Below are 26,241 nucleotides of genomic sequence, written 5' to 3'. Positions count from 1 at the left end.
GAAACCAACACAATATTGTAAAGCAATTATCAGTCAATTAAAAATAAATGAATAAAATAACACCAGTTTAAAGGATTTATAATATTAGTTGCTGAATTACAGGCATACATGCAAAGACAGTTACCCTTAACAGACTTCAGAAATTGAACATTCGTTGGGTCATTGTAAGGTCTCAATTCCCCATCAAATAATTTGAAGCTGCTGCTTCAGTTTAAGCAGAATCTAACATCTGGCTGCTGATTTTCTCCATTGATGTATTCAGATCATTTACAAAAGGAATGACCCAATCTCTATCCTCCACCTGTAGATGACTTAGATTTCTCATGACCCAAAGCACCTGAAGCTTCACTCAGAGGTGCAGTCCCATGTTCCCTTGCCTCTTTAGCTTATTCACAATTTCCCCAGTAGAAGGTTGAATTATATGTAATCCCCTGTATCCATGTTCACTTGAATGGAACCTTAACGATGGAATGATGTGGTGACGGAATGACGTGGTCATCGGCTCCTTAAACAAGTGAATGTTTTCCCCAGTAGTGGGAAAACATCTGTGGGCTCTTAAAGACTAATTTTAGGTCTATCAGATTTTGAAGATTTCCATTTCACTTTGTCTTTATACAGTTCTGCTAATTTATTTCTTGATACATCATCGCTTTGGTTGTTTTCATGTCTGCTGGCTAGATCTTCATACTTATATTAAATTCTGTAAATCCTGTGCTTGTGTGGGCCACAGCTCTGAAGACTTCCTTTCCTACTCTTTGGCAAAGTGCTGCCTTCACCATCTGCCACCAACTCCTGGCTTCTTATGCTTTTAATGTTTTTCCCCACACACTGCCCCCCCTCCACACTTTGTCCTACTCTTTAGTTTGAGAGGGCTTCCCTGATAGCTCAGTTGGTAAAGAATCCATCTGCATGCAGGAGACCCTGGTTTGATTCCTGGGTTGGGAAGTTCTTTAGTTTGAATAAATTTACTGAAGTCTTTGCTGACCATTGCTTTTTGCCTTTTTCTTGGGCTCATTTTTCTTAGTACTGACCTACCTTCTTTTATTATTTATTTCAGAGTAAGTCTGTAGGTGATAAACTTTCTGAATCCTTTGCAACAGAAAAAGTCTTTTTCATTTTTGCACTTGAATGATGATGGTTGGGCTGTGAGTATAGAGTCAAATATTTTTTCCTCTGAATTTTGAAAAATTCCCTCTGCTTCTTGTATCCTGGTTTTCAATGAGATTTAATGCTCATATGATTCTCATACTTCTGTACTTCATCTATTTTTCCCCATCGGAAATTTTCAATATTTCCTCCTTACCATGCATCTGAAATTGTGTCACACTAAATCTCATATTAATTTGTAAAAGGGATCCTAATTGGCATTTGATGGGACCTTTCAAACTGAAGATTCATGTTTTTTTTCTTCATTGCTAGGATATTTTGTTCCTTTGTGTATAATTTCATTTCATATTCTGTTTTCTCCTTCAGAGCCTTATTATTAGCTGATGTTGAAAGTGTTAGATCAATCCTCTGGGTATCTTAGTTAAAAAAAAAATACTTTGTATATTTGGTGTCGAGCTATGTGCTGGAAAAACACATATTTGCTCAATCCTCCTGGTCACACACGTATCCTTTACCTGGGTTTACTCTGATCACTCTTTTGAGGATTTTTGTTGCTTCATAATCATGTTCAATTTTTCAGTTGATAAGAAAAAGTCAGTGTGATATCTTTTTCCACCCAAGAACGTTATAATTCTTCTAAAGTCTTGTTTTGGCTCTATGATTTATTTCACTGCATGAAAGTTCCTCTATGCACTGCTGTCTCTTTTAAGATGCTTTCTCCCAATGTTTGGTAATTATTAGTTGGAGGCTCCTCCTTTACCTCAGATTCCTGTGTGACTGTACACTCTTTAGCAAAAGGGGTATGAGATAATGTCATGGTATACATCATCGTCAGTTACTGTGGGCAGGGGGATATACTCAGAGGTAGGATGTTTTGGCAGCTCATCTTCCACAATCAGGTGCTCCCTTTTCCTCCTTTATGTCACCAGTCACCAAGAACACTGTCCTTTTTCTCCATCTGATGATCTTATATCCACTGCTCCCACCTGAAGGCATATACTCCTGTTGAAATTTCGTGGCCCCAGGAGACAAGAAGGGAGAGCATGTGTGGAGTGGCTGACAGGCTGCAGCACGCTGAATAATCAGTGAGCTGTTGATGACTCCTGAGGCCGGGAGCTCCCAGGGTCTGCCCTCTCTGGGCATGGCATGCTCTTGCGGCTATTTTCAACTCCTGCGGCAGTCTTTGGGGCTGTGATCTTCTTGTCTGTCCAGTTTCCATTTGCCATCCTTCTTTCAGGGACTCCTCATGGTTTCTGAACCACTAAGGGCTCTCCTTGTTATCCAGGGTGATTATGAATTTATTTACCTATTTTTATATGTTTTCTGTTATTTCTAACTATCTGGGATGAGAGTGGGAGGCTGCATCAGGAACTCAGTTTCCAGTCTGGGATGAGACCCATCTCCCATATCACTATCTCTACTATAACATGCATCACGCTTGTGATAGGCAGCATAATGGCCCCTCCCTCCAAAGAGGTCTATGTCCTAATTCCCAGAACTGGGCAAATGTTACACGTACACTCTAATAAATTTACACAATGTTATATGTCAAATTTATTCAATTAAAAATGTTATGTTATATGGCAAGGGAGAATTAAGATTGTAGATGGCACTCAAGTTGTAAATCAACTGAACACAAAATAAGTATTTTGGAGCACCCAGGTGAGTCCAATGTAATCAAAATGATCCTTTTTAAATGGAGAAGAGGGAATCAGAAGGGTCAGTGTCAAGAGTGATGTGATGTGAAAAAGACTCAGTCATTGCTGGCTGAGAAGATAGAAGGGGGCCGCCCACCAGGGATGCAGGCAGCTGGAAAAGAGGAGGAAACAGATTCTCCCCTGGAACCTCCAGAAAGAAACAAAGCCCCGAGGACACTTTAATTTTTAGCCCAGTGAGATCCATTTTGAACTCCTGATCGTCACAATTATAAGTTAATAAACATGTGTTGCTTCAAGCAACTGTTTGGTGTCATTTGTTACAGCAATGATAGGAAGCACATACAATGTTGAGACGTGATTGCTGGAGTCTCTTCCACCACACTGCCAGCTCTTGAGAACAAGAGCCGCACTGTTGTTGTCTCTATCTACCCGGAATGCAGCAAAGAATCTGGCACATAGTCAGGGCTCAGTAAATACTGGTCGAATGAGTGAAAGAGTGCTCGAAGTTTGAGGTTCTACACAAGCTCTGAGATTCCAAAGCAGGCTCTGCCTTTCCCCTTCCCTCAGTCCTGGAGACCCTAAGCTCTCTGATCTCACTTGTCTTTGTTTCACTTTGCAGGTTTTTATTGCTATTCTATTTGCACCTTCTTCCCGTGCTGTGCACCGTTTCTTTCCTTTCTCCAGCCTTGCATGTAGGCAGAACTGAGATGGCAGACACTTGTCACATATGTACCTGTCTTTGTCAACAGGTCTTGTATGGGTTATGCCTGAAACAGTGACTTTTGGCCGCTTTCTTCTCGTCTCCATAGCTGCCTCCACTCTCAGCTTCTATCAGGCTTTTGCTGTTTTCCCATGAGCTTGAACAGCGAATGTGGTTCTCATACCATCTTTCCCTTTTTGTGTTCTGAATTAAACCGAAGGTCAATCTTTTTATAGCCCTTCTTAGCCCTCTTCTCAGATTCCATGGGATGCCAGGATAGATAATGAAAAGAATTAAAGGCACTCTCAGGTGACCTCAGGTTTACTATAAAGCCACACAGGGAATCCCTCAGTGTGCTTTGTGCTGCTGCTGCTAAGTCGCTTCAGTCGTGTCCGACTCTGTGCGACCCCATAGACGGCAGCCCACCAGGCTCCACCATCCCTGAGATTCTCCAGGCAAGAACACTGGAGTGGGTTGCCATTTCCTTCTCCAGTGCAGAACTGCAATTCCTCCTGGGCTGGGTGACCATGGCTGCTGCTGGGTCACTGAAACATTATTTTGCAGCCTCTCAGCCAGCTGTTCGTTCTCCGACTTTCACTGATTTCGCACTGAACTTGGCTTTTGCCTCTCCAGCTTTCCCTCCGTGCCCCTAACATTCAGTCTGTCCTGTAACCAGGCAGGATGGGCTTGCCGAGTTGAGGTCCAACGCAGAGTTCTCAAGCCAGATCTCCTCCAATACTGCCGATGTGTCCCATGCGTTTGTGGTGCCTCGGTCAGTTCCTGGACCAGTCTTTTGTGGCTCAGTCTGGGAGTGGAGCCAAGAGACATGATATGTGGTTCTAACACAGACTGCCTCTGACCACTGAATTCCGGGGCTGTGGGTGCCAGGCACACAGACTAACTAGTACAAACTCTTTTACCAAAATCTACTTTTGGAGGTTAATATTTGCACTTCTTCATTCCATGTTCCCCCCAACCCTCGCCTTTCCACTCAACGAAGATACCCAGTTGATGAAACAAAGCATCCAATTTCACCCTTCCTACCCACAATGCAATTTCAAGTGTGAAATTTTCATTACGAAGGAATCCTTAGGTTTCGGTCATCTGATCTGCTGCAGGAGGCTGTTGCACCAGAGTGGTGAGGTCCAGGTCAGAGATGAGGCTCACGTCCTAAATATGAACTATTACTTCTGTTCCCCCATGTGCAATAGTCCAGGGGATTGCATGCTCCAAGGCTGCAGAAACAAACAAGCACTGGACCAGGATGCTGAGGTTTACATTCTCTGGTGGTTGATTTTGTCATTCTTGTATGAAGATACCTTTCCTTCCTTCTCTCCTTCCTTGCTGCCTAAGCTAGTCACCAGCACAGCTTCCTTCACCCCTTTACTAACAAGCATTTTGCGGATGCTACCCCAGGGAACTTGAGGTGTCAGGGAAGCTAGCAGTGACAGCTGCTTATAGCTCACTTTCCTCCTCACACAATAATATGGAGATGAAACCTGATGCACATTTCTGATTTTAGGTGGAGTGTGAGTCTTGTGGCATAAAACTCAGAAGGGTGTTTGTAAATTAAGAGCATAATGTCATAGCATTTCTTTGAGAAACATAATTTCATTCACGATAATATGGAAAAGTCCCTGATGCTGGGAAAGATTGAGAGCAAGAGAAGAATGGGGCTACAGAGGATGAGACAGTTAGATGGCATCACTAACTCAATGGACCTGAGTTTTGAGCAAACTCAGGAAGGTAGTGAAGGACAGGGGAACCTGGCATGCTGCAGCTCTTTGGAGTACAAAGAGTCAGACATGACTTATCAACTGAAAAATATGCAATTATGCAGTAGCAAGGCCTGTATATTATTTTCTAAGGATATTTTTTTTGAAATGACATGGCATGTTTTTAAAATTAAGATAATAATTCTTTAGGGGGTGAATTTGAACTTCAAACTTTAAAGAGTCCTTAGAGTTAATTTTTAAAACAATGTTCAGCTCTTTGATCCTCCTGGAATTTAATCTGTGTGATGTAAGGTTAGGAACTTAAGTTTTTTTCAGATGGAAAGCTAGTTGTTCCAAGACTATCCAAGACTATGGAACAACTCACTTTTTTATACCATTAAAGTCAATTGGAGAGGAAATGGCAACCCACTCCAGTATTCTTGCCTGGAGAATCCCATGGACAGAGCCTGGAAGGCTACATTCCATGTGATGGCAAGTTGGTAATGACTTAGTGACTAAAAAGAGAAAGTGAAATCGCTCAGTCGTGTCCGACTCTGCGACCCCATGGACAGAGGCGCCTGCACCAGGCTCCTCTGTCCATGGGATTTTCTAGGCAAGAGTACTGGAGTGGGTTGCCATTTCCTTCTCCAGGGAATCTTCCCGACCCAGGGATCGAACCCAGGTCTCCTGCATTGATAGACAGACGCTTTACCTTCTGAGCCGCCAGGGAAGTCCAAAAAGAGAGAGAGTAAAAAAAAAACCTGCCATGTAATCTTAGTTGTTTCTGTCGATATTTGTCTCTTTGTCAGTATCATGCTGCTTTGGTTACTGTGGCTTCATAGGTCACTCTGCTATCTGGTAGGGCATGGCCCCTCTAAGTGCCTCTTGTTCTATTTTCTCCTTGAAGTTTCTTGGCAGTGCTCGTATGTTTAGTCTTCCAGAGGAATTTTAGAATCAACTTGTCGAGTTCCAAAATCTTACCATTGAAATTTTGATGGAAATTACATTAAATTGACATCAGTATAATATTGAATCTTTTCATTAGAACATGTTATCTTTTCAATTACTTAGGTCATTTCTAATGTCCTTAAAATTCTCTGGTTTTCTTCATATAGATATTGCATTATTTCTCAAAATATAGGTATATGCTGTCTTTTCTTTGTTTCTGTTATGGTAAAAGGGTAATTTTTTTCCCTTTAAGACTTCTAAGTTTTTGCAAAGGTTTTGTCTTAATCCAGGTCCTTATGGCAGCACATTACAGAAATACACTAACTTAGAGGGAAGAAAGGGAGTGGGGTGGGGTGGGGAGAATTCATTGGAAGGTGGCCAAGGCCTCCCCTCCAGGCAAGGGCAGAAAGGGGAATGGGCCTCACCAAGGGCTGGAAAATAAAAGCTGCTTAGTCTCTTGTTGCTGCTCTCTCAGGAGCTATTTTCTTCTTCCAGTTAAGCTTTCTTTGCTGCTCTTTGTTCCCACTTTTACATTCAAGGGAATGCAAAACAAATCTGGCTAGGGGGTTGGGGGTGGCTTACCCCTATGAATGGTGAAAAACTCTGTGGGCTGGAGAGGCACCCCTGAAATTGATTTCAAAGCACTGCAATGTCAGAAACATCTGTCTCTTCTTGTCTAAAAAGGTTAGAATTAGCAGTAGTCCTATGGGAGAACCCACTCCCTAGTTCCAGGCCTCTGATAAACAGCGACTGATAATCATCACCTTTATGGGACTAATAATCAACAAAAATATACTGAGGTCCCACTGTTACTTTATATTTGTATACTGCTTTGCTGTTCATGATGTGCTGTTAGTCTGTTTCACTTCTTTTAGCCTCTGGGTTCAAGTCACACATAGTATGCCATAGTCGCCAAGTTGTGTGCTTTAGAGGCATAAGTTGCCATTTCAAATATTTTGTCTTCAGAAAAGAAGATCCTTCAAATTTTGTAACTCGGAATAAAAATGACTATGACCTTATTCCTACTCTCAACTGGCCTCAGTTCAGTTCAAATCAGAAGTTTGGGCATTAAAAAACAAACAACAAAAAAACCCTCCCTGAAAACAAATTCTGTTAAGAGGCATTACTCGTTAATTCTGTAGTCGACGTCTGTATTTGACCGGGACCAGGTGAAAGCTACAATGGGAACTCGACAGTCCCGGAGCTATCGGTTACTAATTGAATGACCTTCCCAAGCAACCTAGGCTTTTGTGAATCTATTTTCACATTTTCAAACTCGAAACAATAACTTTTAAATTTAAATGTTAGGAGTCGAAACAAAGGAAAAATAAAGGACGTGGTGCACATGGAGCGTTACGAAGCTAATGTGGGAGGCTGGGGTCGCAGAGTCGGACACGACTGAGCGACTAACTGACTGATGACTGATATTCACGAAGGAAAAAGAAAGCGAGTCTGGAGGAAGATGAAGGAAAAACGGTTGAAGGGACCCCAGAAACGGCACCTCCGCCAGCCCCAGCTCTTTCACACAGATGTGAAAAAACTGCCTCCCATGGCGGACACGTTCTCCTTTAACTGAAAAAGGAGTGTTTGGATGAGTCTTTTCCTCAGTACCAGAAAACTCCTTTTCTCTCAACTTTGCTTCCCCGCTCAGTCTGCAAACAAGGAGTCAGATTTCCCTCACTGACCCGGAGCGGCCCCAGCCGAGCTCAGTGGCTGTCTCAAGCCTTGCGGGGCCCACAGAGGGGAAGAGACGGTGGAGGCCCAGCTTGGGACTGGAGTCTGGACTCAGGAAGCTGAGACAGGAAAGGACCACCTTCTCCGGAACCAGCGGGGACCGCCCCCATTCGACACGTTCGCACTACTTACGACATGGTTTCCGGCAGCGCAGGCTTACTTTTCGGCCGTTCCCTTCCGAGCGTCTCTCTTCCGGGGCGGGACTTCCTGTCTATTATTGATAGGCGCCCGGCTGTAGAGCTGGTGGGAGGATCACACAGGAAGGTCAGTCTGGCTGGTCAGGCCTTATGCTCTTTGAAAGGGAACCAAAGAGCAGCTCTTTCTCGCCCACTTGTTTGCTTTTTTTTTCTCCGCGAGGCTTCGGTTTGCGCGGACGTCCTGGCGTTTTGGCACTGCTACCACCTGAAGCTCTTCCGCTTCCTCTTTTCTCTGGCTCCGCCCCCAGCGTCCTGTGGCCATGACGACCGCCCCGCGGGACTCTCTGGTGTGGAAGCTCGCGGGGCTTCTGCGCGAGTCCGGTGAGTGAACTTCCGGTTGGGCTGGGGCTGGGCGAGAGGGGCAACTTCCTACGTTCCAGAGACTTGCCTCGTTAGGAGTCGTGAGGTTACAGCTGTTTAGGGTCACGAGGGTTTGGGTGTCAAAGAATTAATTTCTCTACCCCTCCCAGAGTTTGTTCGCTCTGTCGCTCTTTGACTGTCTAAACCTTAGCCATCCTTCTTGGCCAAACTTGGGTGCCACTGTCTTCATGCGTTCTCTGATACTCATAGAGGGGAGTGATCGTTACTTGGCCGAAAGCCCTTCTAGACCAAGGACTAGTCATAATCGTTAATCTGTGGTGCTAACTTAAAAAAAGTGTTATTTGGGCAAAATGAGGACTATAGTCCATGAGCTGGCATCTCAGATGGCTCTGAGAAACTGCTCCTAAGAGGTAGGGAGTAAGGTCAGTATATATGTGATTTTGGTGAAGGGAGAGTAAATGCTATCAAGCACATATTTTTTTGCAGACCGTTTCTGCTAGTGATGAGCAGTAGTAATTGTCACCACGAAGGATTTTAGTGTTTTTATGAGAAGTGCTAGATGTGAAGAGATACAGGAATTGGGCTCATAATAAAATTGGCTCCTGAAAATATGTGACTATCCGAAGACCTGTGGTGCCAGGTTTTTTTTTTTGTTGTTCCAGAGCACCGAGTTCCTCATTTCTGCTCTCCACCCTAAACTCTTTTTGGGGGTATTGAGAATCAGCAGCTGCAGTAGCACATGATTTAATCCTTGTAGAGGTGGTGGATGACGAGTGCCAGTGGCAAGTGCCAATTTGTAGTTGACAGTGGCAAAGCATGAAGTATAGGATAATTAAAAGCCCCTGGGTTGGAATCCCAGCTCTTTCAAACATGACCAAATTGTTCAAGTTTTCTGAACCTTAGTTCTTCCTCATCAGCAAAATGGGATAATGATTGTACTTAACTGAAAGATTGCTATGGAGATTCATTTTAATTTACTTAAAGCATTTAGAACAATGATTGCATATATAGTAAGCACTCAAAATTGGTAGTAATTATTATAGTTTCTTTTGAGCCTAGGCTCAGTGGAGCCTTTGTAGTTGTTCAGTAATGGTTGGCCTTAGTTGTAGAAATTCTGGCTGGCTTTGAGAACAGTTGTAAGTAACAACTTCTTATCAGATTTATGATCTCAATTGAGATTCTTAATGTTTCTGCACTCCAGTTTCCATATTTGTAAGAAGGTATTAATAGTGCTTTTTCAGAGATTTTGGTGAAGTTTAAATGGAGTAACGTATGTCTGGCACATATTATTCAATGTTAGCTGCCTTTCCATCTCTCTGCACTCCTGTTGATGGTATCTGTATAGCATTTTTGCTTTCTGGCTTGTAGTATTAACTGTGCGCATGTCTTATCTCCTCTTCTAGACTGGGAGGCTCTTTCGGGGTAGGGAGAGTCCTTGAACCTTCTCTGTATTTATCCTTACAGTCTAGTACATAGAAAATTCTTCATACAAGGTTGTAGGATTTGATAACTTATTTAGAAAGAATCTGGCTTCGTTCCAGAGGTCAGGTCTGATGGGGGGAGTGTGTGTGTGAGTCCATGCGTACAGGCACACAAGTGACTAAAGGTGTAGCAGGAGGGAGAGTGTTGCAGTGATGGAATAGTTTTATATCTTGGTTGTGGGAGTAGATATAGGAACCTACGTGTAACAGAATGGCATAGAACTATATGTACACCTTGTCCACAATGCTAATTTCCTGATTTTGATATTGTACTCCATATAAAATAAAATCATTGGTGGTTATGTATAAGGGTATGGGGATCTCTCTGTATTATTTCTGCAAAATCCTTCTAGTCAATCCTTATTTTTTCCAAGAAACTTAAAAATCTCTGTACCTACCTTGTAATTTTACTTATTTTTATTGAAGTATAATTAATTTACAGTGTTGTGCCAAGCTCTGCTGTATAGCAAAGTGACTCAGTTATACACACATATACATTCTAAGTATCCTTTTCCACTGTGGTTTATCACAAGGTATTGAATATAGCTCCTTGCTCTATACAGTAGGACCTTGTAGCTGTATTTTTTAAGATGCAGTAATGAATACCACAAGATGCCCTCGAGGACCAGAGAAAGCAGTTTTAACGTGGAGAGCAGTAACAATACCTTAGTGCTTAAATGAGTGGTTACTTTTTTGACGTGCATTTTAGTGTTGTTTGAAAGTTTCTATAAGTGCACATGTTCGTTGTACAATGAGACAAAGAAATACAGATAAAACTTGTCGTTTGCTCTCATATAGAGTGAGTAATTATGAAAAGTTCAGCAGCGGTGCATGCTGGGAGAGATTCCTGGAGAAGGTGGGTCTTGAGCTGGGCGGAGTTTAGGGGGTGTGTCAGAAAATGAGGAAGCTGGGAACCAGTGCCATTGCCAGCACTGTGAGTACGCCAGGCTCTTTTGAGCAGAAGGCAAAGGGAAATTTAGAAAAGGCGGAGTCTTGTAGTGAAGCAGTCTATCAGGCAGAAAAGTTAGGACGTTTTGAAAGATAGAGGAGAAACATTGAAGACTTTTGAGCAAGGAAGATTGGTGAAGTTTGATCCTGTTGTGGAGAATGGGAATGGGTGTATGAATGGGAGTGGGTGTATCCTGGGGTCGTAAGTCTTAGAATAAATTGAAAGAGCCTTTTTTTATGTTCTTCTCTTGTCTGCCCCTCTCCCTGTAGGGGATGTGGTGCTGTCTGGCCGTAGCACTCTGACCCTGCTGACTGCCACATTGCAGCACCTGAGCCACGTATTTGAGCTGCATCTGGGGCCATGGGGCCCTGGCCAGACAGGCTTTGTGGCTCTGCCCTCCCACCCTGCCGACTCACCCATCATCCTCCAGCTTCAGTTCCTCTTTGACGTGCTGCAGAAAACGCTTTCACTCAAGGTTCTGGGGTGGGGACGGGGTCGGGGTACTGAGAGCACAAGAGAAGAGTGGAGGTGGGGCTGGGGGTGTGGCTTGCATGCCCAAAATCTACAGGGCCCAGACCCAGGTGAGGAGGGAGCTGTGCTTCGCAGTGCTGGGGAAGAGAGGCCAAGGAAACGGACGTGTGCCGGGCTTCAGTGACCTGAGTAGTTTTGTTTTTTTTTTAGCTGGTCCATGTCCCAGGTCTTGGCCTCTCAGGGCCCATCAAAATTTTTCCCTTCAAGTCTCTTCGGCAGCTGGAGGTATGGGGCACTGGGGGATGTTGGTGCACAAAACCTGGCTTGAGCAGACATTTGGGGCAGGGACAGGGAGGTGGCCTCTTGGTGGGGTGTGGGGGGGCAGACTGAAGTGTGCTTGTTGCTCTGCAGTGTTGCACCACCTACTCTTCCATTTAAGGCTGCCCTGAACCATAGGTGGCTTTGTCATCATTCCCCTCCTCCCCATTGGGAGGTGGGGATGAGACATCTGTCCTCTGTGCAGTTCAGTCTCCCTCCTTCCCTCCTTCCCTTCCCTTGCTCCAGCTCCGAGGTGTCCCCCTCCACTGCCTCCGTGGCCTCCGTGGCATCTATTCCCAGCTGGAGACCCTGATCTGCAGCAGGAGCCTCCAGGCATTAGAGGTAAGGAAGGTCAGGGGCAAGCCCGGCAGCCTTGTCCTGAGGGACGTGGAGGACCAAGCTCTGATGTTCCCCCTTCTCTGCAGCCTGCCCTGCCTCCTGCCAGACAGTGTCTTCACTCCCTCTGCTGTGTTCCCACAGCACTCTCTGCCCGTCTAGTTTACAGTCACACCTAGCATATCATGTTTGACATTCTCACGTCTACTGCCCCCTCTGCTCTGTCTGCTCACATTCCTTGGGAAGGGGGCCCTGGGCTTTCTTTAAGTCTGCGTTTCCAGACAGAGCTCAGTATATAGAGTGAACGCATGGGCAGGTGACAGAGCATGGCCTTGGCGTGGTGGGGGGCGGAGAGTGGAGGTAATAGCACCCTCCTGTCTGCGCAGGAGCTGCTGTCAGCCTGCGGTGGTGACCTCTGCTCTGCCCTGCCCTGGCTGGCTCTGCTGTCTGCCGACTTCAGCTACAATGCCCTGACTGCCTTAGACAGCTCCCTGGTGAGCGAGCCTCAGGAGGGGATTTGGAAAACTGGGGAACGACAGGGATGGACCCTTAGGGTGGAGGGTCAGTTGGCTGCCTGGGGACATCTGATTTTCTGCTTCCCGTCCTATCCACCCTCAGCGTCTCTTGTCAGCTCTTCGCTTCTTGAACTTGAGCCACAATCAAGTCCAGGATTGCAAGGGCTTCCTGATGGTGAGTATGAACAGCCTGGCTGGGCGGGTGCCACCTGGGCCTCCACTTGTTCTGCTCAGACCTTCTCTTCTAGACTCCTTTTGCTCCCACCTTGCTCTTGCCTCCCACCTGCCAACCCCCTCTTCCCCACCCCTACTCCCTATGGAGTCGCATCCTGGGAGGCAGTACTCTTTGGAGGCACAGACTCTGGCATAAGACAAACCAGTGTTCAAACCTCAACTCCTAATCTCCGTGGGACAAATTAGTTAACCTCTCACTTTTTTTATCTGTAAAGTACATGTCATAGGGGTACCTACTTTTATAGTATGAAAATGACTGTGAAGAGTATCTGATGTTACTTAGCTCAGGGTCTAGCTCACTAAAGGGTAGCTTTCATGGTGAACTTGAAGAACCCTTCTCCCATGTCTCCCTGTCAGAGATAAAGCTGGATTCTGGTTAAAATGGCAAAAAACTATTGGTGATATTTAATTAGTAGTTAAACTGTGTTAATCAGCCATAAGCTTTTCAGTGTGAATTGAACTCCAGAGGGGAGCATTTTCAAGGGAAAATTTTCAGGGGAAAAAGGCAGTGGGAAGTGGGACAGTGGGGGCTTGGGCAGATTCTCTCTTTGACCAAACCCTAGTCGGGTTCCTCTGAAGTGGAGTTGGGAAAGTGGACGTGTACTAAAAACAGGAAGGGGCGTTAGCCCAGTGAACCTGTCTGGTTTGCTAACTGGCTCTCGTCAAAGTCCCACGGAGGCAGAGAGCCGGGCCCTATCTTTCAGGTGTTGTCTGAAGCAAACTAAATCCTGCGGCCACCTTGAGTTTTCCTGGGCAGTGACCTCAGGGGACTGGGGTGATCATTCCGGAGCTGTGAGAAGCTGGTAGATTTGTTCGTCTTAATGTGGGGGTTGATAGATGGGCAGGTGGAATCATTTGTGCTGAGCATCTGTAGTCTCTGTAGGCCAAGTTTGAGGCTTAGTCAAGAAGGGATGCAGAGAAGCCTGGCTAGAGTGTGGTGAGGGAGAGACTCTCCGTCACTGCTCTCTCCGTCCCCTCCCAGGATTTGTCTGAGCTCTGTCACCTGGACATCTCTTACAACCATCTGCGTTTGGTGCCGAAAATGGGACCGTCGGGGGCTGCTCTGGGAACCCTGATTCTGCGGGGCAATGAGCTCCAGAGCCTACATGGTGAGTCGGGGAGTGTGCTGGGGTGCTGGGGGGGTGTCCAGCGTGAAAGGGAATGGGGGTGGTATGAGACTCAGAGTGGCCTGGGATCCGTGTGCCTGCCAGAGCCTCCTGCGGCCTTCAGACAGGTGTGGGGTGCCCAGGCTGGCCTTTCTGCCGTGCCTTCCCCCAGCACGCCCCCTCACTCCACCCCACCCCACGCCCCTCCACCCTTGCTCACCCACAGCCTTGCTCACAGCTCCCCTGTCATCTCTGCCCCAGGCCTGGAACAGCTACGGAACCTGCGGCACCTGGATGTGGCCTACAACCTGCTGGAGAGACACAGGGAGCTGGCGCCACTGTGGCTGCTGGCGGAGCTCCGCACGGTGAGACCTGGGGAGCCGGCTTCGTGCCCTCCCCCACCCCACCCCCACGCTGAGCTGGTCAGCTCCCTTCTTCATAAGGAGGCCCAAGGCCCACCTCAGTCTCCTCTTCCTGTGCCCAGCTCTACCTGGAGGGGAACCCTTTGTGGTTCCACCCTGAACACCGAGTGGCCACCGCCCGGTACTTGTCGCCCCGTGCCAGGGACTCTGCTGCTGGGGTGAGTGGTCTGCCTGTGTCCGCTTTGTGTTCCCTTTCCTGCCTTGGCCTCCCTCACCCCTGCATGCTCTTGCCTTTCCCCACATCCCTTGGTGAGGGACCGAGGCCTCAGAATGCTGGCTTATTATGCCTTTCCCCCTCACCGAACTTGCTGGTCCTTACAGGACTAGGAGGGCTCCCAGCCCTGGCTAGGGGCTCCCCAAAGTGTGTGCTCCCCACTGACACCACCCTCCCCTTTTATCTTTGCTTAGTTCCTTCTTGATGGAAGGACCTTGTCACTGACTGATTTACAGGTTTGTGTGGTGGGAGTGACGGGGCGGAATCAATTTGGGAGGAGGTGAAGGGAGGGCGCTAGCCGAGGGAAATGGAGGGGTGTTGAGGAAGGGTCTGTCCCATCAGCTGGAAGGTCGGCCCTGTCTCTCGGTGAGCGTGGGCAGTAGAGCGGTGTGCCCTGATCTGACCTCTGTCTCCTTCCTGTTGTCCCATGCCAGACCTCCACGTCCTCAGGGCTCAGCACCATGGTACCACCTCTGCCCTGGCCCGTGGGGAGTACGATCGAAACCTCTGGTGGCCCTGACTTGAGTGACAGCCCCTCGTCAGGGGGCGTTGTGGCCCAGCCCCCGCTCCGCAAGGTGAAGGTAAATGGGGTCCTAGGCTGCCTCGTGCCTGGGCATGGGTGTGTTTATGGGGGCTCTGGGCTACAGAGGTCCTGGGAGTGGTTAGGGCATGTCCTTGCCTGCGGGTGGGTGTTCCGGGTGGGTTGGGTGGGAGGCCACTGGCTTTCATAGAACGTGGGGTCCCTCTTCCAACCTCAGAGCCGAGTCCGCGTGAGGCGGGCGAGTATCTCAGAACCCAGTGACACCGACCCGGAACCCCGGACACTGGACCCCTCCCCGACTGGTGAGTCAGCCCGGCCCCAGCCCCCCGGCCTCAGTCCCACGCGCTCCAGTCTTCTAGTCGGGAGGACTTCTCTTTTTGGTGAAGTGGAGCATTGCGGGGACCTCGTCATCATTCCTGTTTCAGTTTGGGGAAAGGAGAAGAGACTGCTCCTGGGCAGCACTTTCCAAAGGGTTTTTCAGGGCACGTTATCTTTGTTGGATGTCAGCGGGTCGGATAATGAGAGGATTCCATGACCCCATCAGTTAGGGAAAAGCTGGGTTAAACTAGAGGCCGTCTCCAGACCTTAAATGCGCTGCCCTGTCTCTTGAATCTCTCTAAGCGGCAGGCGCTTTGTGCTTCTGAGTTGCACGTGACTTCAGTGTCGCATAGAACTTCGCTTCGGGACCTGCTGCCGAAAGGGCAGACTTCGGCTTCCCTCTGAACTGGCCGTCCCCTGCTGTCGGACCCCCTTTTTTATCTCAATCTGCGGAGCATGCCCAGAAGATGGGGCGGCTGGGGGTTGTGGTGGGGCCGGGCTTGCTAAGCCGCGTGCTCCCCCACCTGCCCAGGCTGGTTTGTGCAGCAGCATCGGGAGCTGGAACTCATGAGCAGCTTTCGGGAGCGGTTTGGCTGCGACTGGCTGCAGTACCGGAATCACCTGGAGGCCTCTGCCCTCAGCACGCTGTCCCCAGACGCCCTGAGCCCAGGGCCTGCGCCCAGCCCTCCACCCCCTGAGAAGCAGCCTCCACAGGAAGTGGCAGAGGAGGTCTGGCCAGAGCCGGAGCCTCAGGAGGAAGAGGAGCTGGAGAAGCAGGGAGAAGAGGAGCTGGAGAAGCAGGGAGAAGAGGGAGGAGAGGAGCAAAGTGAAGTGGAGGGTGAGCACTCGGTGGCCGCGAGGGAGCCCGGAGCCAGGTGGTGGTCGTGTGTCCGGGAGTTAGGAGAGCCCAAGTATGGGGCTGCGCGGCCGCCCCATAGCAGGGGCTGAGTCTTGGCTGCCTCTCCCTCCTCACGGTGTCCCACTCTCCGTCTCTCCTCAGTGGAGCTCTGCCGGCCCATGTTGGTGTGTCCCCTGGAGGGGCGCGAGGGCGTGGGGGGCAGGGAGTGCTTTCTCTGGGTCACTACGGGCCACCTGTTTGAGGTGGAACTCCAAGCAGCTCGAACCCTGCAACGGCTTGAGCTCCGGAGTCTGGAGGCAGCTGAGATAGAGGCAGAGACCCAGACCCAGAGCGAGCAGGTGCCTGAGGTGAGTGGTAAGGAGCAGGGCTTCTGCAAGGGGTGCTAGGCTCTTTTTCTGGAACTGACTCTTGGCAACCTGGGCAGGCGCTGGGCCGGGTGTTTCCCATGCTCTGTCACTGTGCTTGGAGCTGGGGAGGGGCAGTAAGGGGGCCGAGGCAGGCCCCAGGAGGCTTGGAGGCTGGGCTGACGGGCAGAGCTCCTGGGCGGCAGCATGGCTATCAGAGAAAGCATTGTTGCGGAGTCCAGAGCTATCGTTTCCGTCATGCTCTCAGCGTAACCCTAATTCCGCTGACTACTTCTTCCTGTGCAGGGCTCAGATCCACGACCCCAGGGCCCCGTCCTTGTTCTCCGCTTCTCCTACATTTGCCCCGACCGGCAGCTGCGTCGCTACGTGGTGCTGGAGCCGGATGCCCAGGCAGCTGTCCAGGTGACGGAACCTAGCGCGGGGCCCAGGCAGCTGGGGGAGGCTGGAAGCCTTAAGACGTGGGTCCTGCTCACGGCTGTGTCCGGCCCACCCTGTTTCAGGAGCTGCTAGCTGTGCTGACCCCAGCAGCCACCTCTCAGCATCAACTTGAGGAAGCGGGGGCCCCGCCCGGGGACAGACTCCAGTGTCTGCGCTGTGGCCGTGAATTCAAGCCAGAGGAGCCCAGGTTGGGGCTGGACGGTGAGGAAGGCTGGAGGCCGCTGTTCCGGAAGACAGGTACCAGCCCTGTTGTTGACCTCAGTGTCCATGTGCCTCCTGCTGCTTCAGGGAAAATGGCTTTGAGCTGGGAGTGTGGAGGGGAAGCCCTAGGGGAGAAAGGAGAGGGGGGCCAACTTTTCAGCCTGGAGGAAAAATTAATCCTGTCTGCCTGCCACATTTACAAAAAAAAAAAAAACTACATCTTTTCCTTTTAAGTCAGGAAGTACAATCTCTGTAACTGCTTAAAAATACCCATTATTTTTCCATAACTTGGAGCATTTCCCTTCTTTTTTTTGGCTACTATTTCAGAAGCCACACAAAACATATGAGCACTCCCTGCAGCGCCGGGCTGTCTGGCAGCCGTAGTGGGATGCTGTGTGAGGGGGCTTAGGTTGTCCTTCCCTGACTGACCCTGTGAGTCAATTGAGTAACACTTCATGGCATTTCTTCACACTCTGTTTGTTAAGATGACAGATTTTTCCACTGCAGAGCAGTCAAAAAGGTGTGTCTTTGAAGACACTGAAGAGGAAAAAAATATCCTTGGTAACACCTGCACTGAAATGTTTGATTTTTTTTAACCGTGTTTTTTTTTTTTTTTTTCCTGGCAGTAGCTGGAACAGGGGTTTAAATTTTATTCAGAAATTGAGTTCTCTTCATTCATTCTCCAACCTGAACTGGCCTGGGCAGCTGCAAGCCCAGCAGTACAGTGTGTATAACAGAAACAACCCTACCCTGTCCCAGACCCTGTCTGCACTCCATGGGTCATGTGGCCCTGGTGTCCCTTCAGTGGTGGCGTTAGTCTTGTGCATTCCTATGTGCTCCGTCTCTTTTGATCTGAGCCTCAGTCACCTCATCTGAGCAAAGAAGAGGATGGACTTGCCCCGTGACATGAGGAGATTTCAGTGTGACAGAACAGCACCAGGCATTGTGCCTGGCTCAGAACCGAGGTCTTCCACTCACGGTAGTTGCCACCTTGATCCCAGCTACATGGCCTTGGCAGGGCGCATCAGTGACTCCATCTTTGCTTTCCTCACTTGCATAGTAGGGTCAGGAGAGTTTCGGTACAGCTGTTCAAGGGTCTAGCACGTTCTAGCACGTCATAGCTGCTCAAAGAGTGTTTCCTGTCTCGTCGCTGATCTTTTTCCTGGTTTCTTTACCCAATTCCATTCACTCGTCCTGACAACCCTCTAGGATTGTCATCATCCCCATCTCACAGATGGGGAACCAAGCACAGGGAACCTGGAATTTGACCCTTATCTGTTGATTTCGGGCTCTCAGACCTCAAGTACGTGCCCAACCCAGGGCTGTGGAAGGGCCACACAGCAGGGCCTGGGTGGGTGTTGCCCTCTCTGAAACGGCCTCCTGAAATGAGAAGGCAGGTGTATTGAGGAGCTTGTGGGCCTGCTCATCTGTCACTGGGATGGGGAGTGATTGGTCAGCAGTTTGACCTGCTGAGGGCATCAGGTTGGGTGGGAGCATGGGGAGCGTGTGAAGCTGAGGATGGGGCCCAGGTGAGTCCTAGAGTGGGGAGGGAGTATTGTGAGCACGGCGGGGCGGGGTTGGGGGGAGGGATGTTATGTGTGCGTATGTGTGTGTGTATGTGTGTGGTTGATGAGCTGTGTCCATCCCCCCTCCAGAATCATCTGCTGTGTGTCCATACTGTGGTAGTGATCACGTGGTTCTTCTGGCCGTGTCCCCGGGAACCCCCAGTGAGGAGCGGGGACAGGAAGAGCAATCACTGGCCCCCTCGCAGTCCCCGAGTGCTGTCCACGACCCTCCTGGCCACAGTGACCCCAGCAGCAGGGCTGGCAGTGCCCCATCCCAGGCCCCAGCCTCCCACGACCACCACAGTTGGAGCCTCAGCCCGCGTGAGTCTAGGCAAACAGAGACAGGTGGTGTTGGGGAAGGGGTGCTGGGGTGGCCCAGGCAGGCTGACGGCCCACCACTCACCCCCAGCCCCTGAGCGCTGCGGCCTCCGCTCCGTGGACCACCGACTCCGGCTCTTCCTGGACGTCGAGGTGTTCACCGATGCCCAGGAGGAGTTCCAGTGCTGCCTCAAGGTCTGTGCCAGCCCGGCCCTGCCTTGTGCCCCCGCTGCCTGTTTCCAGTACAGCGAACAGTCTGGGCAGTCACTCTGGGGCCACCAGGCTTGGCTTCCAGTTTGAATGCCGGCAGTGACTCTTAGTGTGGCTCTGGACATGCTCCTTGGTATTTGAGCCTCCAAAGTCTCCCCTTTCCCATGGGGAGGACCCTGCTCCCCTCACAGGGTGTGGGGCACACCTGGGAGCCGGTGTCTGTGGGCTGTCTGGTGCAGCCTCTGGCCATGTTGCCACAGATCCCTCTGTGGATCTGTGCGCACTTCGGGACACTAAGGGCCTAGAGTACCACAGTCTTGCTCTCCAGCCTCCCTCCTGGTGTGAGGAACAGGCAGCCACAATGAGGTGTGCCCGTGCCAGAATCAAGCTCAGGTGCTTGATAGGCATCTGATCCAGCCTGTGGGGGCCTGGGAAGCCTCTCTTTCCTGCAGGATGAGTGATGGGAGGGAGAAAAAGAGTGTTCTAGGGAAAGGAGGCAGCAACTGCTCTGAGGCCTGAGAGGAGCTGGTGGGGAGAAGTGACTGTGAGCGGCGCAGCCAGGTTATGGGCGGGGCAGGTGTCCTGAGAGGAGCCTGGAAGCATCATCTGGTGTCTGCTGCGTAGCTCGGACTTGATCCCAAGGCCTGTGGAGCCTCTGAAGGCTGGGGAGCTGGGGAGTGGTGGTGGGTTTTGTATTTGGGGGCAGTCGTCTTCTCAGAGGGTGGGCTGGAGGGGGTGAGATGACGATCAGGGAGACCTGCTAAGAGCCTGACGTGGGTCTGAGTGCAGGCGGGGCTGTGGGCTAGAGAGCGAGGCTGACGGAGAGGCCGGCGGGGGGGTGGTGAGTGGCATCAGCGGGAGCTCGGCCCTCAATCTGCCGGCCGCCTCCTTAGTCCTCTGTTTCTTGCCCACCTCCTCTTCCCCTTAGGTGCCACTGGCATTGGCCGGCCACCCGGGGGAATGTCTGTGTCTCGTGGTTGTGTCTGACCAAAGATTCTACGTGTTGAAGGTGACGGGAGAGATCTGGTGAGTGGGCGGGGCCGCTGCCAGGGGAGGGCCGGGCCCCCACGCTCTGACTCTGCTCTCACTCTGTCCTGCCACTCTGCCCTCACCGTCTTCACAGCGGGCCCCCGGCTAGCTGGCTGCAGCTGGCCCTGGCCGTTCCCCTGCAGGATCTGCGGCACATAGAGCTGGGCCTGGCGGGCCAGAGCCTGCGGCTGGAGTGGGCAGCCGGGGCGGGGGCCTGTGTCCTGCTGCCCCGAGAGGCCAAGCGCTGCCGGGCCTTCCTGGAGGAGCTCACCGGTGAGAAGGGGCAGGGGGAGGAGGGAGGCTGGGGCGGGGGGGCTGTGGACCACAGTGCCAGGTGTGGCGCCTGCAGTCAAGACAGACGGGTAACAGGACCCATCCCTCTTGGAAGTTCTGCAGCGCGGAGGATGGGAAGGTATGGAGAGGTTGGGATGGAAGAGCTGGAGTCGTTGAGGGCTCCCTGTCCCCGGCTGGCTCTGTCCAGATGTCTTGCAGTCCCTGCCCCCCACGCGGAGGAGCAGTGCCAGTGCCACGGAGGAGGCGGTGACCCCGAAGCACAGGCTCTGGTGAGTTGAGGAGGGGGCCAAGGCCCGGACGGCTGCTCGTGGAGCGTGGCCCTCCCCTCACAAGCCCTGGGTGGAGTCTGAGCACCCGTGCCTCCTGACCTGGGCCTGGCCTTCTCCTCACTCCACCCCATTGTGGCTCTTCCCACCCCATGGCTGACCGTTCCTTCCTGGGCCTGCCGCCTTCTCCCCAGGCCACTGCTGAAGACAGACTCTTCCTTGGAGCCTCCCCGGTTCTTCTACCTTCGAGTGTTCCTGGTTGAAGGTGAGATCCGGCCCTGGACTTCCAGTCCTCCAGCCCCCTGGCACCTCTTCATGCCTTTGTAGTAATTTGCAGTGCCAGGATGTGGAGTTCCACCCATTAACAGTCTCAGTGTCCCGGTCTCTCTGAGGGTCCAGGCCATGCCGTGGGGTGTCTTGTTGCTCAGGGACCTTTGCTTTGGGGCCCAGGCTTTGTGGGAAGTGGAGCAGATCATCTCAGTCTGCCTTGTCCTACGCTTTTGGTGAAGGGGAAAGCGGGTGCATCTTTCAGATGTAGGGGTGGGAGTGGGGCAGGTTCCCTTTGACTTGGGCCTCAGAGGTTTTGGAGGCTAGAGATCCCTGGAGTTTGGGAAAGGGAGGACTGTGGCCCCCAGAGGCACAGGCCGTGCTGTGGCTGCCTCAGTGTGGTCACTCCTCTCTGGAGCAGCACTGGGACACTGGCCTGGGGGTCTGGGCTCTTCCATGGCCTTCTTCTCTGGGCCTCACTCTGTCTCTTATACCCTAGGACCCGCTACCTGTCCTGTGTCCCTGTTGCTGACTCTGTCCACCCTGTACCTGTTAGATGAGGACCCTGTAGGGTCCCAGGCAGAGCCCCCTCCTCCAGCAGCGTCTGGCGAAGCATCTGAGAAGGCCCCATCCCCCGGGCCAGGCCCGTCAGTGAGCGTCAGGGAGCAGCAGCCCCTCAGCAGCCTGAGCTCTGTGCTGCTGTATCGTGTGGCCCCGGAGGCCCTGCAGCTGGTCTTCTACGACGAGGTGTGGAGCAAGTGAGAGAGAGGGGTGGGGAGGGGGCGGTGGGGGCGGTGCAGCAAGTGGGTCTCGGAAGACTAGGATCTGGGCTCTAGGGAGCTTAACCACAGGCAGTCATGATGGGGGGCAACGCAGAGAACAGGGTGCCGGGACCTGGGAGGCTGTCATGGGGTGTGGACAGTGGTGAGGAAGCCGTTATGGGCAGTGGGAACACTGTGGACTTGAAGCCCGGCCTTGTGTTAGCTCAGAGGCCCTGATGAAGCAAGCACTACTTGGAGTTTGTGTCTCTTTGGGCCTGTGCGCCAGCCATATGATTTTTACAGCCTCTACGTGAGGAGGCAGTATGGTTTTTAGCTCAATTATAGTTGAGGACTCTGAGACTGGGGGGTGTTAACCAGCGGGCCCAGGTCGTAAATGACAGAGTGCCAGTGATTCCTTGAAGTTGACTGAAGTGACAGTCTGAAAGCAGGGAGGATTAAAGACACAAAGTGGTAAACAGGAAAGCCCTCTTGGGGGGTCATCGATCAGTGCCATTTGGGTTCTGTTTTAAAAGCTCAGAGTCAGGATCTTTTCCAGAGAGAGATAGGCCTGGGGTCGAGAAGAGGCCTTGAACCGGGAGGGGCAGTGGGTCCTCCTGAGACCCGCCCCGCTGCCCCCCTGCTTGGGCGAGGCCCTCGTGTGGCTCACCTCAGTGCTGCTTGTATGCCAGGTGTCCCGGCTGGAGAGCTTCTGGGCACTCCGAGTTGTGTGTCCGGAGCAGCTGACGGCCCTGCTGGCTTGGATCCGGAAGCCCTGGGAGGAGCTGTTTTCCATCGGACTCCGAACTGTGACCCAGGAGGCTCTGGACCTTGACCAGTGAGGCTGCCAGGCTGGCCCCGCCTCTGCCATAGAAGCCCCGGCTACAGATGTCCTCTTTCCAGACTCTGGCCGCTGACCTCTGGGCGCTGGCCAGCAAGGCCCCGGATGACCCCTGGCGCACGGGCAGGGTGAGAGGACTAGTCCAGCCTCTAGTTGACCTGGCCCCAGGGGATGGGCCGAGTGGTCAGAAGGAGTGTTTCTCCTGCACTTTCCTCAGGTATCAATAAAGCTGTTTCCATTCCAGATGCCATAGGGGCACCTGGATGTGTCACTCGTGAGGCCTGCTGTCCCCCCACTTCTAACAGAAACTGCCCCGCCCGTGGCTCTTCCATAGTGGACCAGCCAGGCAACCTCATTTGAACTGCGACACCAACCATCTTCCAACCCTGCTTTGGCTCCACCGATGGGATCACGTTGGACTCCTACCCATGGGCACTCGTCCTTAGCCAGTAGCGCCTGTCATGTGGCCTGGCGAGGAAATCCCTGCCCAACCAACAGCTGGGCCAGTTAGGTTCCCACTCTCTCGAGTTTCAGCTGGAGACTAACGAGCATCTCAGGCCACTGGTGGCGTGAGCTGGAAAGGAGTGTGACTGGGGAGCGAGTGTGTAGAGCCAGGCTGTGGAGGACAGGCAGGCATCTGGGGGTTTCCGTCCCTGCCTTCTTCTCTCCCGCACTGCTTCGTTCAGCCCAGGGCCTGGGTGGGTTGACCCCACTGCTTTACCTGTGTCTCCACAGCCGTGGTGAGTGGTTCAGGAATGCCCATGGTTTGGCCTACCAAGCCTCAGGCCTGGCTTTTTGCCAGAACAACCAAGAAAGAGGCAGGTTTCCCCCAGGAGGGCTGCTGCGAGAACAAACCTGAAGCTCCTGATCGTGAAAGGGGGTAACCAGGCTGAGAGAGGGAGTCGGGGCTGAGAGGTAGGTGGGGCAAATGAGGTCCAGTCTGGGTGGTGTCCATGGAGTCCTGGGGTCCGACTGTGCCCAGAGGCAGATATCCCTGGAATTTTAGGTTATGTGAGCCAAAGGAGACCTGTTCGTTTCTTTTTGGCTTTAGCTAATTTGAGCCAGATAAGAGGCACTGAAAGGGTCTTCACTGCATACGCCCCTACTCTGACTTGAGGCAGCCTGGGTAGGGATCTGTTTCCTGCATGCAAGAATAACCCAAGGGGAGTGGTGGTACCCATATTTTTGTGTACAGGGGTCCTGTGAGAAGAGAAGGGAGTGTTGGGGACTCCCTTTGAACTCCTGAGCCCGGCTCGGGCTGAGCGTGTGTGTGGTTTTGAGAACTCACAGATGGGTTTCATTTCGGGAGCACGTATGTGCCAGGCAGAGTTCAGTGCTATAGTCTGCTCCATGCAGAGGTCCTGGGAGACAGTGGCGCCTTGTTACAGGTGAGGAAACTGAGGCTGAGAGGAGGTGAATGACTGGCCGTGATCCCGTCAGTAAGTAGAGGACACCTGATGAGGTCCAGGCTCCTATGACTTCAAACCTGGGCTGTGAGCAAAGCAGTGTAAATGTCCTTTAACAGAAGAATGGATAAAGAAGATACGGTGCATATATACAGTGGAATATTGCCCAGCCATATAAAGGATGAAATAGCAGTATTTGCAGCAACGTGGATGGACCTGGAGATTGTCATAGTGAAGTAAGAGACAAATACTGTATGATATTACTTTTATATGGAATCTAAAAAATGGTACAAATGAGCTTACTTCCAAAACAGAAATAGAGTCACAGATGTAGAAAACAAATGTTCAGAGACCGGGGGAAAGCAGTGGGAGGGATAAATTGGAAGATTGAGACTGATACACACACTCCTATATACAAAACAGATAACTAATAAGGATCTACTGTATAGCAGAGGGAACTCAAACTGGAATGGCTTATATGGGAAAAGAATTTGAAAAATAATGGAGATATATATGTATATAACTGATGCACTTTACACCTGAAGCTAACCCAATACTGTAAATCAACTATACACCAATAAAGATGAAAAAAGAATAGGGCTGATGACACTTGCTCAGATAATCCTCGACTGGAGAAGGAAGCTGGCCCAGAAGATCCTGTGGGGCCCAGAGGCCAGCTGAGAGGGTGCTGGAGAGCGTGCAGGGGCCACTGCAGGAGAAAGGGATAGGCCTGGCCCCCATGTGGGGAAGTGACCAAGTTTAACTCGAACCGATTGTGTTTAAGTCACTGGACTGAGTTCACTGGAATGTTCGGCTAACTTTTCTATTGGTTAGAAGTGGGGACTCATTACAAAGATAAGTTGAGTTATAGAGGAAAAAGCACCGCCAGGTTCTCCTAGGGCTGGGGGGCAGGGAGGAGACAAATCCTTCTGGGGTCTGGTCCCACCCTTGACCCAGCCAACCCTCTGCAAACTCTGGGTCCTGGGAGAATGGAACTGTATGAGAAAGAATCAGTACTGCCAGGGACGGTCACTCGGCCTCAGGCCCTCCTCGTGAAAGGCTGAAAGTCCTGTCTCCAGATCCTTGGATTTTGAGGAGGGAGAAGAACTGCTGGGCCCCAACAGGGAGAAGGCATTTAGGGTAGTTAGGGTCACTCTTAGCAGCTCTGCCTTTCCTGACCTCTGTGTGGGTCAGCATTGTCTGTTGCCTGAAGCAAGTGCATTACATACTCATTCATAAATCCACTGAAGGGACACGTTCATTCATCCCTTCACTCAGCCGGGGTTAAAAGGACACAGGTTCTACCGCAGAGCCCATTAGAGCATACCTCAGGACAAGAGAGGTTCTCCAGTGCTCATAAATGACTCCCAGGAAACAGCTGCTCTCTGGGCCAGGACGGCAGGGTGGGCGTGGTGGGGCCAGGACTTACGGTTTGGAGATTTACAGAGGAACAATCCTCACCTGTAACAAGATGCCATGGCTCAGTGAGCCCTTACGTTCCATGCATTGCTTAAAGCATCTAATCTTCCCAGGCGTTTCTTATATTCCTTTGATCAAAAGATGCAGAGCTGATAAGCTCAAGAAAAGAGCCTTCAGTGTATAGACATGACCCAGACCTGAAGGCTGGTGCTGAGGCTCCAGAGACGGGTTTTTCCTGTTTCTTGGAGCCAGTTGGTTTCTCTCTTCCCTTCCTTGCAGGGCCCTAGTCTGGTCTGGCAGGAGAGTCGGGGTAATACCGTGTGAATCTGAGAACTGGCCAGTTGGGAAATGCTGGCCAGGGTGGAGGATCCCTCACTGACAGGCCTGCAGAGGGCTGGAGGGGCTCAGGGAAGACAGTACAGAGGTTCAGGAAATAAGTTCACCTACTTCTTTTTTGCTCAGAGCTGGCCTGAATTTTTAATTGATGCAAATTAAAACTTCCCAAAAATATTAGTCCACTTTCTTGGCAGTGAGCACACCCCCTTCCCCATCAGTGATTTGGCACCATCTGCAAACAAGAGTCTGTGCTGGTCCTGCCGAAGGCCTTCCCCAGCTACTGGCCCAGAGCCGTGTTTCAGGGAGGCCGGGTCCAGGGGCAAGCACATTCCTAGAAGCCCCACTGGGTCATGGTCCGGATGGGGTAGAATAATCTCCAGTCAT

General features: G+C 51.1%; 1 protein-coding gene and 1 pseudogene across 2 annotated transcripts; one reads left to right on the top strand and one right to left on the bottom strand.

The window, feature by feature from the left end:
- Positions 1–76: 76 nt before the first annotated feature.
- LOC129538568 (UBX domain-containing protein 2B-like) lies at positions 77–8,321 on the bottom strand (annotated as a pseudogene).
- STK11IP (serine/threonine kinase 11 interacting protein) lies at positions 8,051–22,967 on the top strand. 2 transcript variants are annotated; one of them, XM_055398055.2, is made up of 25 exons: positions 8,051–8,126; positions 8,308–8,380; positions 11,080–11,285; positions 11,492–11,566; positions 11,846–11,941; positions 12,322–12,429; positions 12,554–12,625; positions 13,667–13,793; positions 14,052–14,155; positions 14,275–14,370; positions 14,621–14,662; positions 14,861–15,007; positions 15,185–15,269; positions 15,818–16,123; positions 16,286–16,491; positions 16,795–16,911; positions 17,010–17,184; positions 18,804–19,034; positions 19,123–19,226; positions 20,170–20,267; positions 20,365–20,543; positions 20,752–20,833; positions 21,025–21,095; positions 21,597–21,844; positions 22,548–22,967. In XM_055398055.2, the coding sequence occupies exons 2-25, from the start codon at positions 8,320–8,322 to the stop codon at positions 22,695–22,697; spliced, it is 3,186 nt and encodes a 1,061-aa protein (XP_055254030.2). In that variant the 5' UTR covers positions 8,051–8,126; positions 8,308–8,319; the 3' UTR covers positions 22,698–22,967. The 2 variants fall into 2 exon arrangements, 1 of the variants encoding a protein (XP_055254030.2); XR_008682157.2 differs by lacking the exons at positions 8,051–8,126; positions 21,597–21,844; positions 22,548–22,967 and having other exon boundaries at positions 8,133–8,380; positions 20,659–20,833; positions 21,025–21,091.
- The last annotated feature ends 3,274 nt before the right edge of the window (positions 22,968–26,241 follow it).

The sequence above is a fragment of the Moschus berezovskii genome, chromosome 2 (genome assembly GCF_049115385.1).
Source record: "Moschus berezovskii isolate FMDL1 chromosome 2, NW_MosBer_1.0, whole genome shotgun sequence".
Classification (NCBI taxonomy): Eukaryota; Metazoa; Chordata; class Mammalia; order Artiodactyla; family Moschidae; genus Moschus; species Moschus berezovskii.
Note: the sequence above shows the minus strand (reverse complement) of the source record. Positions and strands in the feature narration are given on the sequence as shown.